This window comes from Tachypleus tridentatus, chromosome 6, assembly GCF_004210375.1.
Source record: "Tachypleus tridentatus isolate NWPU-2018 chromosome 6, ASM421037v1, whole genome shotgun sequence".
In the NCBI taxonomy this organism is placed as follows: domain Eukaryota; kingdom Metazoa; phylum Arthropoda; class Merostomata; order Xiphosura; family Limulidae; genus Tachypleus; species Tachypleus tridentatus.
In genome coordinates this window covers 142,227,980-142,245,588 of record NC_134830.1, presented here as the reverse complement: position 1 = coordinate 142,245,588, position 17,609 = coordinate 142,227,980, and the positions used below count along the sequence as shown (strand labels likewise).

The window sequence follows — 17,609 nt, the reverse complement described above, 5'->3', positions numbered from 1 at the left end:
TTAATAACTAATTGGACAAAATTAACGCTACCAACTACCTGCATTTTTGTAGTTATGACAGACATGGCTCCCAGCTTTTAATTACTGATCAGAAACAAGGTAACCAATCAGCAGCATCACCATCCACGCTAACAGTTTGGCTGTTACTCTTATAACGCACCCATACCCTAAAGTGCGGAAAATATTTATTGTGGTATAAAAGTGGTTCGAAACCAGCTCATCAGAGTCATCACAAACTAAGCTGAAAGCACTTTGTTGTTTTGCTCAAGAGTTGTGTGCAGTTATCAACGCATTTACTCACCAGAAAAGCAGATATGGGCTTAATGAAACTTCTTACGTTGCTATGTTAAAAAACAAAACAAAAAATAGTTTAGCGTTATAAAATACTTTCTCAGCAGTCCTATAAGTATTCATGGGTGGGATAATGACTGAAGTATGTGTCTACATTTGTGTAGGCGGAAGGGGTGTAAAAATGACCAACCGAATTACTATGAATGTCGTATTTGTAACAAATCCCACAGGAAAAAAGTGGAGGTAACTGCTTCCCCTTGCCCCCATGAAAATATGTTTTTTACATTGTTATCTAGCTCTAAGAAGACCGCGTTTTATTTTTCACAACGTATTGCGATAACCAATGGTAATCAGCTACTTCCTTCAACATATAGCGGTTACGTTACATTAAAGTCAATAACCCATTACAAGTGTGGGCGGATACGAAACCAGAAGAGGCAAACATAGAACACGTTCAAGAAACTACAAATAAATAAATAAACGCCAATAATTAGCAACGAAAAGTATGAGATATGGATTTTAAAACTGTTTTTTCTCTCTCTACTTTCCAGTAGTACTAGCAAATGAACAGTACATCAGTGACGTTGAATATTTAGAATATTACTTTAGGTTTAATGATGCAAATATATAAATATTTTACGCTTAGTAAAGCAAACAGATGATTATCGCTTAAGGCCTAATAAAACAAATAACTTCATGTAATATTAAACAAAGGCAGAGCAAATCATAAAGAACTGCACAGAACGTTTTCCTTAGGCGGAGGTCTACATTATACTAGATTATTTACCACCAGAAGTAAAATATAAAATGATTCTTTATCATAAATTGATTGACTGTTTGAGTGACTTTGCACCACGATAAAACTGTTATCGAGCAAAAGGCCTCGTCGGCGACAGCATGCAACATATAAATCGTCGGCTGAAACGTTGTTTATACGAAACACTTAATAGATTCCAATTATTGTGCTGTATTGTCAACCTTACTGTTACCTTGTAATGTCACCAAACAGCCGATCTATAAAACACGATCCGCCGGGGTTATATACCGTAACAACTGATAAGAAAGTTTATTGATTATATACATCACGAAAAAAAAAACAACAACAACAAAAACACACCTACAGTACATTATATTATTGAACGTTGGATATTTTGACCATATTTTCTTAGTCCATTCTCAAGACGTTTCTTTTTACACACCTGTCGCAAAACCTGCACAATCACACGAAAAGAAACGATAGAGCAAACTAAAACGAAACCAAAACCAATTGTCGCCACAATTTTAAAATACAAGCTATTTTTTTTATGTTTTATATACATATCACCGTATAACCTACCTTACGTTTAGAACCTGTATGCTGTATTTCATGTGATAACGTAAACAATACTTGTGGTTAGAAAGTAGACCAGAATTATGTAACAATTTCCATGCTACAATAATACGGTATGCTTGTTACAAAGATGTCTGCAGATGTGCACTGGAGCACGCGAAGCAGCAAGCACATGTGTAACACTAGCGACGTACCGTGTAGCAGCAAACACGTGTGTAACACTAGTAATAAACTAATAAACGTTATACCAATCACGTGTGTAACACTGGTAATGTATGGTGTAGAAGCAAGGGCATGTGTAACACTAGTAATGTACTGCGTAGCACAAAAATAGGGTCTTCCCCATACAGAAGGTAATTCTAACAAAACCGTGAGGTACCAATACTCACTACTCGTGTCTTGTTTCGGTGTGTTTCCCGGAGAAGTGGCCCAGTTGACTTTCATTTCCTGTAAAAGAACCAACTTATTATTACCAGATGACAAGTAACTATACCTTTGTCTTATCAACTGGGCTACTACGTGTTTTAACGTTATATACTGGATTACCAAGCACACAGAGATCTGATAATTTAACAGATGTACATCTTTAGAGAGAGAAAGTAAAAACCAGCACGCACAGTTCTATTACGTGGTCTGAAGATAGTTAGAAGAGCATATAAAAACCTTTTAAGCAACCGGTTTGTCGTTCTGATTATGTTTATTGGTTGGAAGTCCTTTCTAATCCACATTAGTTTGACAAGTTAACACAATTTCTAACAATAGGTTGTAAATCTTCCTCTAAATCATGCTTGATTTGGATCGTAAGTGCTAACAGTTACAATTAGTATTATTACATCATCAACGGCGTTTAGTAGGACAAAAACAGTAACACCACAATTAGCAGGACTACAAGAGTAACGTCATCATTAGCAGGACTAAAACAGTAACAATCATTAGTAGGACCACAACAGTAACACCATAATTAGTAGGACTACAACAGTAACACCATAATTAGTAGGACTACAATAGTAACAATCATTAATAGGATTACAACGGTAACATCATCTTAGTTGAACATTATCTTTTAACCTGTTAATAATTTAATATGACGTCTTTGTTAATTTTCTTTCTTCACTTTCCAACGAGACTAGGGTAGATCAGAACGATGGAACACCAGAGTTTGAACCTTACACCCCCATTCTTTAAATGTTTGGTCTACCACTAAGTTTCCAAGGTTTACTACTTCACCACTGTCTGTACCCGTTACAATGTTTTATTATTTACTTTACAAATGGAATTATTGTCATTATTAAATTATTTGCTTCAGAAAACCTGTTATCGTAGCTGAACTACGAGTATGGCCAAGTCCCGTAGAGACAGCTAAACATTACAACAGAGAACAATGCTTACCACATCTCTTGCTGGTGGTCACTATATCAAAAGCACATGAAAGTGTTAACTTAGGTCCATTGCAAACAATTTAATGGATATTTTATTATCCTCCGACCCTCGGTAGAGTCATCCAAATCCTGACTGTTCTACGGCACGCATCTGTTATTAACCACCACAAATGATATGTGAGCACTTCGGTTTACTACCATATAAAACCTGACCTCAAGGGTCACATGGAAAACTCCTCCTCTTTTCTTTCAGCAGTGACTCTTGTTTGAAACATAAAAAAAATTATCTGAAACAGAACTACGAGTTCGTCGAAAGATACGTCGATAATTTCTGTCCACGAGTATGTTACAAGAGAATGACTGGTTCTAAACTAAGTCATATAAGCTCGAGAGATCCAGACATGCGCGACTGACAAGATTCCAGTGATTGAAACGAACATCCCCTGAAAAAGACAGGGGTGGCGGCTTAATAGGAACAGTTAGGACAAGAAATACGAAATCTACACTGCTCCGAGTTCTCCACGGATTAATAAAACTAGCCACAAATCTTGTTTGGTGTTCTAATAACGTACTTGGTTAACCAAATTAATATCAGACGACGGTGAATTCCATTCCAGACATATGGACCACTACAACGTACCAATATATTACAGTACAATTTCTCTTTGTTACTGAAGGCACCAGCCAACTTATAAATAAACATGTGTACAGTAACTAACATACCTGTGTAGAGTTGACGTATTACGTTGTGTTAATGTAACGTATTTTACAAATATAGAAGCAGATACACGACAGAATTGACGAAGCAAAGAGAACTTAAGGTTTCATGAATGTTTCATTCAATGCTATAATGATGTAGTCGATGAAACCTTCAATGGCGGAAACGTTGTTGTGATAACTGATATATTTGTGAAACTTACAATTACGTTAGTTTTCGTCAATTCTCTAATTATAAAGTTTCACCCGATTATCGAGAGATGTGATTAAATAAATTATGGTAATTTGGAGTACAGGATAAAAAAAACAATAACAAAGCTAACGGCCATGATGGAACTAATTAACACAATGACCAACAGGAACGCTGTATTTCATATGCAGGTTTTTCAATGCGAATTTGTTTCTTATCTTTACAACAGTAAATGCAACATCGAAACACACAAATAAGAGGTAAATTATATAAACAATTTGGTAAAGAGACCGATATTCAGAGAACCAGAATGACCTTTTCAGAATTGGAGTTCTAAATCTCATCGTTTCTCGTTGAGTGTACGGCGCATTCGCTATTGCGTGTTTCATTCGATATTCCTGGAAAAGGGAATTGGGAATCGTGGTTAAATTATACATACGAGATATCAAAACAATAGAGATGGAGTGTGGTTTATTATCATGATCCGACAGGTAGCGCTGTAACGCCTGTATAATATAAGTGAAAAAAACAACAACATAGATCCAGAGGGCGGGGCAAGTTCAATGTCAGAAAGGGAGTTCTGATAATGTCACAAAACGAAGCCCGTGATATCAGCTGGAACTGCCCTTAACGGGCCGAATACAGTACACTGGTCAATTCTCAACTGAACACAGTAAACGCTACGGATGTTGATGTTGAGAGAATTCCGTTCAGTCTCATGTCTTTGTTTTGTAGTAAAGTTCGTTTACGTTGGTTATTAAACGTTTCGCTTTCCTGCAAATTAACTGCAACGGTCGAAAGAAGGAAACAGACCCCGCCCGTTCTGTTGTGACTAAAACATACAGCAGTAGAATAGAACATTTACTACACACATTTTAAAATAAAACGATCTCAGTCAGTCACATACCACACTGTACACTTGACTCCACACCCACGTCTATTAGCACCTTTTGTGGGTGCTCGAGTACGTAATCTGAAACAGTCGCGAGCAATAGAGACGACTGAAACGCTAAAAAACTATCTATATAATAATAAGTATTTAGTTTAGTTTGTCAGCACACAGTGCCACAATAAGTCTTTTAGTTTGTCAGCACACAACGCCACAGTAGATATTTAATTTTATTTGTCAGCACACAGTGCCATAAAAAGTCCTTAACTTAGGTTGTTACCACACAATGCCATACTATAAAATACGAACCACACAGACACACCGGGTAACAGAAAGAGTCAACTAACTTGTAGGCGATGTGGAGTTCAGGACAGTATGATGTTAGTAGATCATGTGAAACACGAGACGCGATAGTAATCGAATCAAGACAAAGTTAACAGAATTTCGGCTGGGTAGAATAGTTTATCGATAGCCAGTCCGGCTGCGAGTACAGTACTTACTGTAAAGTAAGTTTATCTTTACAAGTGACTTAAACCTTGGTTTGTTTTGAATTTCGCGCAAAGCTACACGAGGGCTATCCGCACTAGCCGTCCCTACTTTAGCAGAGTAAGACTAGAGGAAAGGCAGCTAGTCATCACCACCTGTGGTCAACTCTTGAGCTATTCTTTTACTTAGGTATAGTGGGATTGATCATTACTTAATAATGCTGCCACGGCTGAGAGGGTGAACATGTTTAGTGTGACGAGGATTCGAACGCGCGACCCTTGGATTACGAGTCGAGTGTCTTAACCACCTGACCATGTCGGATCATTAAATCTCGTTTCTAGAAATAACAAAATAATCAAAGATTTTTTCGGGATATTCGACAAGTCGTAAAGGTTATTTACGGGAGTGGTTGGGGGATTCGGGAATTTTTGTGTGTGCATTGTTCCACCAGGTCATGAAACCTTTTGTGAGAACTAAGGGTACCTTTCTTCTCAAGGGGTTTTACCCCTTCCACCGATCAGCCAGTGATCTACAATGAAGCCTTTATCTAAACCATCTTCTCTAAAGGTTCAGATATAACCCGCCAGTGATTTTCAATGAGATATTAAATTACTGAATTTCAAAGATATCAAATAATTACATCGAATGTTGCACGCTAGATGTTAATAATAGGTACACAAGTTTTAACTTGAAAAAAACAAACACAAATAAGTAAATTCCAACCCCATTACTTTCCTCCATCTTCCCACGAAATAACATTGTACACATCACCAAAGACAATGGGTTTTATAACCTCAAGAGTCAGGCTTTACTTCAACTGAGAAGTGTATTAAAATTATATTCTGCTCCATATCAGATACTAGTCGCTCCTGAATAGTTTAAGACGGTTATTACCAAAAAGCAGTTATGCAGCAGTCGTAAAATAGATATAGCCTTCACGAAGCGCGAAAGCTAAACAAACTTAAGTACCGCCTGTAAATCGTGTTTCTCCGCACGGGGATGCAATTCTGCGGAGAAACCCCCTTTCTGTGTGCTTTCTAAACGTAAAACAAAGCTAATCATTTTCTCCACTGGTTTTCAATAGATCAAAAGGCTGAGTCGAGGTATCCACTGACAAGACTCAGGCTTAATCCGTTAATATACGACCAGTCCTAACAAATCATCGCCTGGGGTGCCATTAGGGGGCAGCACTCATGAATGAGAGATGAAGACCGTGGATGAGTTGAATCCAAGGTTCCAGCAATAGCTGGGTTATTCTTCCCTGGGGGATAACAAAGCATGATACTGCTTACAGAGAGACGGCTCTTCTGTAAAACACATCTTTGATGCTTGTTCGTGGGCAACTTTTCTTTTTTATCTTTATTTCGATTTACCAACCAGCACTATCAAATTCCACGAACGATAACAGTTCTAGTTTAGTGAAGTTATTGAGAATATTATTAAAACGGTCCCAAAATTTCACACTCATGTAATTAATAGAAATATATTAAATAGTCTCGGATTTCCGTTTTCAGTCCCGCACAATGTTTCGACGCGTTCTTGTAGTAATTTCTCACATGTAGTTGAATGTTTAAAGCCACAAATTTAATAGCGGCTTATTATTTTATCATTCTAATTACACACAAAGCAACGAACGGGTTTCTCACGAGACTGGGGGTTCAAAACACAAGCAAAGTATTTTCTATCACAAACAACGATAACCAACGCTGTTTATTTTTCAACAACAAAAACACTTCTGGTGAAAATAGCGACCTCCATCGTGTACGTCGTGAACTAACCAGTCATTCATTGGAATTATCAAAAATCTAAACGACCTTTTGTTTGGAAGAACAAAACACAGCTATTCAGCGATCAGTGATTGGAGTGTGTATCAATTTACATAACTATTAAACCTAATGTTTACAACAGAAAAATAACGTATATTTCGAATCTCCCTTGCCACCGCTGTGCTGTGTTTCATGATTTCTATTGTTTCCTCTTTCTGGCCCAGGGACAAGACTTGGTTCTGTGTAGACCTCTCGGAGTTATTACGTGTATTCATAACGGGGCTAGAAAAGGAACTCCAAACATTTCCGACTCACGGAATAACCTAAACTACCAGAAGCCAAGTTTATAATAACCTTGTTTTACACAACTAACAGTAGACATATAAAACTGCCACGTTTATAATAACCTTGTTTTACACAACTAACAGTAGACATATAAAACTACCACGTTTATAATAACCTTGTTTTACACAACTAACAGTACACATATAAAACTACCACGTTTATTCAGCCAAGTTTATAATAACCTTGTTTTACACGACAGCTAACAGTAGATCTATAAAACTACCACGTTTATTCAGCCAAGTTTATAATAACCTTGTTTTACACAAGAACTAACAGCAGATTTATAAAACTACCATGTTTAATCAGCCAAGTTTATAATAATCTTGTTTTACACAACTTGTAGCAGATCTATAAAACTACCACGTTTAATCAGCCAAGTTTATAATAACCTTGTTTTACACGACAGCTAACAGTAGATCTATAAAACTACCACGTTCACTCAGCCAAGTTTATAATAACCTTGTTTTACACAAGAACTAACAGCAGATTCATAAAACTACCATGTTTAATCAGCCAAATTTATAATAATCATGTTTTATACGACAACTAAGAGTAGAACTACTAGATATAACTACCATAGTTTTGACTTTTTTTTATTTATCTTAAGAAAACTTTGATTAAACGGCTGTCAAAACCAGCCACCAAAATAATATTTGAACTTAGAAGCCATAAAATAAAATAACACGACTAACTTGATTCGTCTCAGTTTCGGTGACTCACTCTTACAATTACTGACGAATCCCCCTTCCCAAACTGGCTATTAAAAGATTCTTTTCAAATCTATTTATTGTATATACAAGCACTGTATATTCACGCCTTTGTTGGGTAAATGGTTTCCAATAACGCATGATTCACACACACACAGAAAATGGACCGGTGGTCAGGACGCGAAATAAAATCCTCTCATGGAACAAGCTCGCCCTTTCAGCCGTGGTGGTGGTAGAGATCAGCTACCTTCCTTGTAATCTATCACTTCACATTTAGGAATGTCTGGTACAATTAGCCCTTGAGTAGCTTTATTAAACAAACTCTACTAACTATTGCTGAGACATTCTACATACTTCACATATAAAAGGGACTGTTTGCACCCAACCCCTTGGTCAGTTCATTACAGTGAGTATTGAAACAGGTTAATGTATGACCACATCGATACAAGAAAAACAAAGTAATGAATTAGTCAATAAAGGTGTCATTAAAAGATACTTCAAGTAAATGCAGTGTTGAACACAGACGTCAAAGTTAAGCCTAGCGAAACAGACACTGAAATATTTAATATCAGATTACTGTGTAAGACGATGAAATTATTTGGCGAAAATAAGGCCAAGTTCTGCCCACTTATTGATAATAAACAAGTTTAATTTTTTATATCGTTTCTGGGGACCTAAGTTAAGAAATAGTGTTTTCACTTTAAATTGAACATACATTTTCTCATTAATGGTACGACGACTAACGCACAAGTAATCTTCCTTGTGATATTTCACAGCTAATCAATCGAGTAAATGATCGCATCAGGTCATCCCATAAGTAATGTCCGAAAATTTAATACAGAAAGTGCATCAACATTTCTGTCTTTGTGGAAGGATTAAATGACTAAAATATGTAGTAGGACGTGTGTATAAAAAAAACTAACCCAGTTACACTTTTCCAGATCATTAATCAAATAAACCCTTATCAAGATGGATGTGTCTGAGGAGCACTTTAGGCATATATTGCTTTATGAGTTTAAAAAAGGCAATAGTGCAGCAGAAACTACATGAAACATTCAAGGTGTTTCTGGTGCGAAGTTTCTCAATGAAAGAAAATGTCAAAGGTGGTTTCAGAAGTTTAATTCAACCCACTCAACAGTTTACCGTCATCTGCAACAGCTTGGAAAGATGTTAAAACGTAGAAAATGGGTACCCCACAATTTGACAGAAGCCAACCTCAGAACAAGAGTGGACATTTGCACTTCTCCGCACTCTCGTGAACGTAAATCACCTTTTTTAACAGGTTAATGACTGAAGATGAAAAATGGATATATTATAAATATGTTAAGCGCCGCAGGCAATGGCTCAGTGCAGATAAACTGGTTAAAGCACAGCCCAAAATGGACCTCCACCATAGGAAAGCCTTGTTAAGCATTAGGTGGGATATTGTTGGTGTGATCCACTTCGAGTTGCTGCCACTCATTGTAACCATCACATCAGACTTCTATTGTCAACAGTCAGAGCGCTTGAATGTTGCACTGAAAGAAAAGAGACCTGCTTTGATCAGTCGTAAAGGTGTTGTGTTACACCAGGATAATGCACGAACCCATACAGCAAGGATCACACCTGCAAAGATTGACGAGCTAGAAAGGGAAAAAACTTCCACATCCTCCTTATTGTCCAGATCTTGCCCCATCTGTTTATCATTTATTCCGAAGTTTGCAGAGCTATCTTGATGGAAAAGAACTTGGAACACATGAAGATGTCAAAACTACCCTCTACATTCTTTTCCTCCAAACCCCAAGAATTTTATAGAAGTGGCATTCAGAAGCTTGTGAATCGCTGGCAGGAAGTAATTAATACTAATTGAAGATACACAGAGATGTCAACTATTTCAAATGACTGACCGTTATGATTGCAGACAGAGCCCGTACAGATATCGTATAACCACTGGATACAGTTTTGAGTCATCCATGTCTGTGGATCCATCTGTGGCTAAACTGTAAACACTGTTAGTAAGTATGCTTGAAATAATTTTGTAATCGTCACAACCCAACATTTGTATAATGGTTGTAGTTTTGGTTCTAGCACAGTTATATTTTTTCGCTATATCAGAGTCTGGGACCATTTTTCTGAATAGATGTCCTGCATGTTCGGCTACAGCTAGGGATAAATTATGAGCAATGACGAATTGCGTGAACATCACTTCTGCATTTATGGTTTTATATTCTGAATTCTTACTCATAAATGTCGTTATCTGCATCGTTTTTGTCTTCGCCTCAGCCTTTTGTTATTGAGATGCCGATTTTGTATGTCTGGAACAATCGTTTATCCCGCCATGCGCCACAGAAAAATCGATGCGGCAAACTGTACAAAACGCATGACTGTCACTGACTTTTGATGCAATAACCGAATATTTGGCACTATACTCTTTCCTAAATTTTTGATTCACAGTTTTAGTCCTTTTAGATTTGTCAGAAACAAGACAATCTGGTGAAGAAGGACTCTTTTTTTCCATCTTGTGAACGATCGCATCGGTGTTTCTGTACCGCTTAGAAAACGAGAAATACCCATCTACGCGAGCGCTGATTGGCTGACAAGCACTGATGACGTAACTATGGATTCCCCCATGTATCCAGTATGGAGAAGCACCGCATTCAAATTATTGGTAGATGTCGGAGATACAAATATTTTTTATTTCAAGCACAAACATGATTATCGCAATTAGCCATTTGGACTATGTCTTTCATTTATTATCAAAATTTATTTGTATCTCACTAGAAATTTTCTTTTCACCCCTTTCAAGCCCTGGGGGAATAATTTATCACTTCATTGTACAGGCCTATATAATGTATAATAATTTGGGAGTTGCAACAAGTCGTAATATTTGTCTGTATGAGCGTATAGTCGTAATGTATACACCAAAATCGTAATGGTTGGCATCTCTGCTTACTTTATTGATTATTAACTAACATTATAAACGTTTGTAATCCTTTTTCTTTCCTGAACTTAAAATTGGACATTACTTAAGGGGTGACCTGATATATACAACATATTTACAGAATTCATCCAATAAGTTCCATCCACGTAAATAATTACGAAATTAAAGCACAAAAACAGGAACAATAAGAAAAATTCTCACTGGTTTCTTTCTTCCTTCGTTGTTAAGCCCAAAGATACACAATGAGTGTTCTGTGCCGTACCCATCACGAGTATGGAAATCTGCTTTTTTAGCCACTTGAAGCCCATCCATTTCAAGACAAACATACCCGACACTGAATCGCTGGCAGGAAGTTATTAATAATAATGGAACATACTTTATTGATCAAATAATATTAAAATGGTTTGAAATCCTTTATCTTTTTTGAAATTAAAATCGAACATTACTTTAGGAATGACTTGATATACGTGGTAACTGAAAAACTGATCGAATGCTTCGCCAATTATTTTATTTATAACCGACGTATCATTCCTAGATATTTGTATAAGTAACAAAAATACTGTTGGCACGTCAGCTAGAACTCTAAGTTCTTGACAAACTTTTGAATTTTAATGTCAAGCACCCTCTACTGTGACATATAAATTAGTGTATTGGAAATATAGCTTACAACAGTATCAGCCTGGGTAGAATATGCTAATGACTTCTTCCACTGTTCTTGGAAGATCATGTAGGTTTTCTCATGATCTACATTCCACACCTGAACATGTACACCAATCAGCAACCGACACATATGATGCGCAGACTAACGTATCTAGCTAATTAAAAACCAAACAAAATCGATGAAAGAGGGAGGCACGTACGAATGCCACAAAAAAGTCAACCAACTTCCATCTCCACTTCGTCACTCGTTTGAAGTACAACCATTCACGGGCTAAGTCTAACTGTTTTCGTGATCTTTGGCAGATACCTAGTACTTATTTGTGACATGGTATACCGCATCACAAAGTCGCTTTATTTTAGCTGCGTACAATAAATATTTGTTATTACTATTACCACTACAAGTTAGAAGTCACGTCAGGAAAACTATGATAATAATAAATACGATTGCGTACCGTCACACGAGCCATTTGTTGTTTTCGAATTTCGCGCAAAGCCACACGAGAACCATCAGCGCTAGCTGTTTCTAATTTACTCGCGTAAGACCAGAGGGAAATCACCACCTACCGCCAACTCTAAAGTTACTCTTTTACTTACGGAAAGTGAGATTGACCATACATTATAACGTCCCCACGATTAAAAGGACGAGCATGTTTGGTGTGACGGGGATTTGAACTCGCGACCCGCGAATTACGAGTCGAGCATCCTAACCACCAGGCCATGCCGGGCCTTACACGAGCCGTGCAAGTGGCAGACACCGTAGTAAGAAACGTTGTACATTTCTTACACATACTCACATTTGCTTATTCTTGCAAACATTTTTTTTTCTAAATTTCGCGCCAAATAATTCGAGGATTACCCAACCGTCAACTCTTGGGCTACTCTTTACCAACAAAAAGTGGGATTGACTAGCACATTATAACATTCCCCAGAGTTGGCGTTGAGTGGTGTTAACTTCCTTAATATTATCCAAAGTACGAAATAATTGTTAATTTAAATGTAACTATATGCGTGTTTTTGCGCGAGTACATATACATAAAAGAGCGTTACAATTATACTTTTGTATCATTATAACTACTGTGAGAGTTCCATCTGTATATAACTAAGCCAGTCAAAAAAAAAAAAAAATCGAAACTTCTAATGACATGTTAACAAAAGGTATCTTAAATTTACTCAAGTTTCTCTACGATGACCTCTGGTGCTAGAAAAATGTGTGTACATGGTCCTATGTCTGTGTGATTTATCAAACCCCGGAAGGACGGTTTTGCCACAGAACAACAATGTTCAACTGAAAATGTCTACGTATTAATTAACAAAACTTTCTTCAAGTGAAATATTCAACGTTTCAGGTTTTTTTAAAGAAAACAATAAAACAGTTTGTAGTTAAGCACAAATCACAATAGGTTATTGTGTTCTGCCCACCAAGGGTATTGAATTCCGATTTCTGGCGTTGTAACTCCGTAGACATTTCGCTGTGCCACTGGTAGAAGAGGAAAATAAATGATACTACATAGACAGAGGAAGATAACAGAGGGCAGCACAAACAAAACAAAAGCAAACAGCTGTTAATACAGTTTTATTGGTCTTTCAAACCCACATCATGATTTGTCTGACAGTAGTGTTACTAATTAAAAAAAAAGAAAAGAAAAGGAGGGAATTCAGAAATTTTTGCTGGTGTTGTGGGGGTTGTTCTTTTATCTGTTCGGGAATGCTTCTAAAACATATTCGCTTTTATTAGGTCTAGATGTATCAAATATGTCATTCACTAAAGTAGTACAGCTTTTCTCAAACTGGGGATCTTGATCCAAAATAGGGTCGCAAAGGTATTGTAAGAAAGGAGTTGAGAAATAACGGATAGAGTACACACAGTAAGTAGCTAATATTTTATGGGTGTGGGGAGATCATTAGAGCCAGAAGTATTTCCAAAGAGAGCCTAATGGGCTATCTGCTGAGTCCACTGAGGTGAATCGAGCCCCTAATTTTAGCGTTGTAAATCCGTAGACTTACCGCTGTACCAGTGGGAAACAGGAATTAGAGAAACCTTTGTTTTAGTTGAAACCGAATCAGGAAATATCCACCAATTTAAATAGGTCAAAGCATATTATTTTAAACGTGCAATGGACATGTTGCACTTTCCTTTTATGCGACACCGTGTGGTAACATTATCAGAAAACCAGGTTCATTGGGCATCTGGCCAGTCTCAAATATATATAACAGAAAAAAAATAAACAAAAAATAAAACTGATGGCGCTACCGGTTGCTAGGTTACGGAAAGTACGTAACCACAACAACGGATTATCTGCTTCTCTTGTCCGGACATCTAATTGTCGAAGACATCTTTAATCATTTGTCAACATAAATCTACTCGATGACTTACTTATACAAAACAGTTGTCTTTAATAATATGAAACTGATCACGTCGCCAGGGAGACAAAACTGGGAAGTAAAACATGTCCTTCATTTATGTGCGTGCGTGTGTTGCACGTGAGATAAGAGAGAGAAATTAACGAGAAGAGTTCACAACGTGCTTGTGACAGAGATCTTCTGACCGGACAACAACTAATTAGCCAACAACAGTCACGCGCAACCTTACGGCTACAGAAGCACGTGTTCCAGTCGAGTTTTTTTGTTTCCCATGTCAATATATTACAAGAGTCTTAATAGTGGCCAAATAAAAACCAGTTTTTAAAAGTAGTGAAACTGACGTGTACACACTAATACAACGCTTCTAAGTGATTGGATCCTGTGAATAAATAGAAACAGTGCTGGTACTCTGGATTTGGATGTTAGGATTCAATCAACAAGCAAGCTAATTCTTCGGAAACAAAGGATTGCATTCTTTCAATAAAGAAGCTTGGTAAAAAATGTCGAACCTTCAGACTTGGACTTTTGGATATTATTACAGTGGAGTTTGTGACACGCATGTCCAGAAGTCGGGTCTCGGAAACTAGTGCATGTTTAATTGTGAATCATAGATGTGTAATATTTTTATAACCAGGTAGCATGGGTTACAGCTGAGCAATAAATAAAACATTTGAAATCTCCACAAAAGTACGTTTCAGATTCAACTAATAAAAATTACAAACATAAACGAGTAAGTTTCAAATATAAAACAATAAATAAATTTAAAAAAAATATTTTTATCTAATGAAAATCTCGTGAGTGTTGAAACAGAAAAGGAAGACACTTTCATTGATAATTCTTTATAAAGAAACACTTCAACAAAATCAACGCTGTGATGTAATGCTGTGGTGATAGCTCAGTTTTAAATTAAAATTTCAGTAAAATCTTTTTCCTCATGGACAGTGAAAATTATTAAATGTCAAGTAAGAGTACATTGTTGTTTAACTATCGGACAATTTCAGAAAAGGCCGCAGGTCGATTGGCCTTCTGCAGGAATTAGCTGTTAAACCTTCCCGCAAAACGGATGTTTCTTCTAGCGTGGGTGAAAACAGAGATTATTGTTGCTATACTGGACAACGTCAACTTTCTCCTTCGAAAATAAATCCTTCTCAGATCCACAATGATCAGCGATACGGATCATTTTTTGTAGTGTGATGAGGAGTCTCAACCATGAAATTTAGTACAAATCCGATCACACTTTACAGTTATTAACCCTAAATCGTGAAAATGTCCCGTTTTTCAACTTTAAAAAGAAATGCTCTAGAGTTACAATCCAAGTTTCGGAGAGCTGTGTGCTCCACGCTAACTTCCCATCTTGTGTAAAAAATTTCATATACACTGGTCAATTAGTGTTCGAGATAAACACGTAGAAACACAGACAGAAGCTTCTCACTTATTATAATACCTCCACCCCCGCCTCCCTTCGGGGGAACATATATATTTTCATTAGCAATATAGATAAGGATAAAGTGATTTGTTTGTTTGGAATTAAGCACAAAGCTACACAATGGACTACCTGTGCTCTGCACATCACGGGTGTCGACACCTGGTTTCTAGGGGTGTGAGCCCGCAGACTTATCGCTGTGCCACTGGAAGGCGGATAAATTGATATGAAAAAGTCCCCAAGAAACGCTACATACTTTTGGTTCACACATTGTTTGTCAACACTATTGGCTGTTTACTTACACTTATTACACCACGGTAACTATTCTTACAAAAGTGGTCAAACAGCCCAACGCTTCCAAAGCTTCCCAAGAAATTCGTGTCTCAAGCCCGACCTAAGAAACAACCAGATAAAACACCACCTGTACTAGATTTGAAGCTTTGGAACTAAAAATTTTAGAAGTAGGTTCACAGAGGCTAAATGTCGTCCCCCTGCTCCCTAAACTCCAGAAAGACGCAGTCTGTAAATACGTCAAATCCAGGACACTGCATTTATTTGGTTTTAAACATTTCTAGAACAATACTATGTGCTGACGTCCTTTTACTTTCATGTTCTACCAAACATTATCTATATTATCTATCTATCTATCAGCAAAGACGGTTGTCTATCAACAGACGAGGCCTCCATATGTGAAACCAATCCATATGGGAAGATTAGGAATCAAAGAATAAATAATCCCCTGAAGAAAGCCAGATAAAGCAGGCTGTATTAATTATTCTTCACCATTAGCTTCCCCCCCCAGTTTAATAAAAGTGCATCATTCCAGACAGATTTATCAGAAATAACGGATTTCCCCAACCCTAGAAAGACCTTTCACCAAAGATACGTCAATCTTTAACTTATAAGTGTAACGTATAAAGGAACCTCTCCTACTGACAGGTTTGTTCTTAAATACACAATAAACAAAAAGTCCCCTCCCCATGCTTTAAATTTTAATATTTTGTTAGCCCTCGGATGGTAGGAGAGTGAGCTGTTCATCCTCCCACGTCTGTTATTTATTTTTTATTATTTTCTAACCTACAAGCGAGAAGAGAACAAAGGCTGGCGGACTATGCGTACTTGATCGTCCCGCCTCTTAAAATCCGGACCATTAGAGCTCTGGAGACTTGTCATACAGTTTTGGTTGTTATATACATACTTATACAAACAAGTTATGCTTCATTGTGCATTTGACATGGGTGTTCATTAGATGTTTGGTTAGAAACTTGACGACGTCGTAAAGTTTCTTGTACTGTACAAATTCACTCGTATCTAGGATTCGCTACTCTACCTTCAGACAGACAGGAGTGCAAGAGAGGTCAAAAAGAAATTAATGATAAATGTTTATCAAAAAACCGAAGTAACACAAGTGAAACAATTCTTAAAAAGCGCACTCGATATCGTTTGTTATTCTTCCCTAACCGCCAGCTGTCTCTTGTCCATTTCAGTACGCTCGTTTTTGTATCTACAGCGCAAATCAAACGAACGGTTTTATCACCCATGCCAATAATACACATGCACGACAAGAAAGAACAGACACACGATCCCACACGAGTTAAGAACGTTCACTTTTTTTAACATGCTAACTGCGCAAGGAATCTATATTGTGTGCATAAACTATAGATACAGTGAAAGGGATATAACAGCGTCATCTTCATAAACTTTGTGAGGGCAATCTCAAGAATCGGAAAATTTATTTTTTCGGACATAAAAAAATGTAACTCTGGGGCAACGCTTACTGTCAGCTCTATTACTGACAGTACCGTTAGTTAAACAAGGAGTGAAATTACTGAACGATTCTAATCTGTAAAAAAACAAACACGAGAGCTTGGAAACAGTTGTTAGCAAAACAAGCCAAAGACACGTACCGACAATAACAAAACTGGTAGGGAAATATACAAAATAGAAGAAAACCTATCTTAATCAAACAAGAGCTTTTAGCGTGTGACAAAAGTCAAGCTAACCTCAAGGAGAGAGAGAGTATAAAAATGAATGAATTAACGGTGACGTAACAGAAGAGAGAAGGTCAGGTTAAATTCGATTAAGAAATAAATTATGTGGAGAGATGAATGAATAAAAAAAGAGTCCCGAAGAAAATACACACTG

At 37.1% G+C, this 17,609-nt stretch overlaps 1 protein-coding gene across 10 annotated transcripts in view; it reads right to left on the bottom strand.

Annotated features, from left to right (window-relative positions):
• LOC143253891 (nucleolysin TIAR-like) overlaps positions 1-17,609 on the bottom strand; it is a 216,633-nt gene that overhangs the window by 30,212 nt on the left and 168,812 nt on the right. For all 10 annotated transcript variants that reach the window (XM_076508433.1, XM_076508435.1, XM_076508434.1 and 7 more), the window contains one exon: positions 2,011-2,068. In XM_076508433.1, coding sequence (XP_076364548.1) covers positions 2,011-2,068 — 58 coding nt within the window. The remainder of the gene's footprint in view (positions 1-2,010; positions 2,069-17,609) is intronic.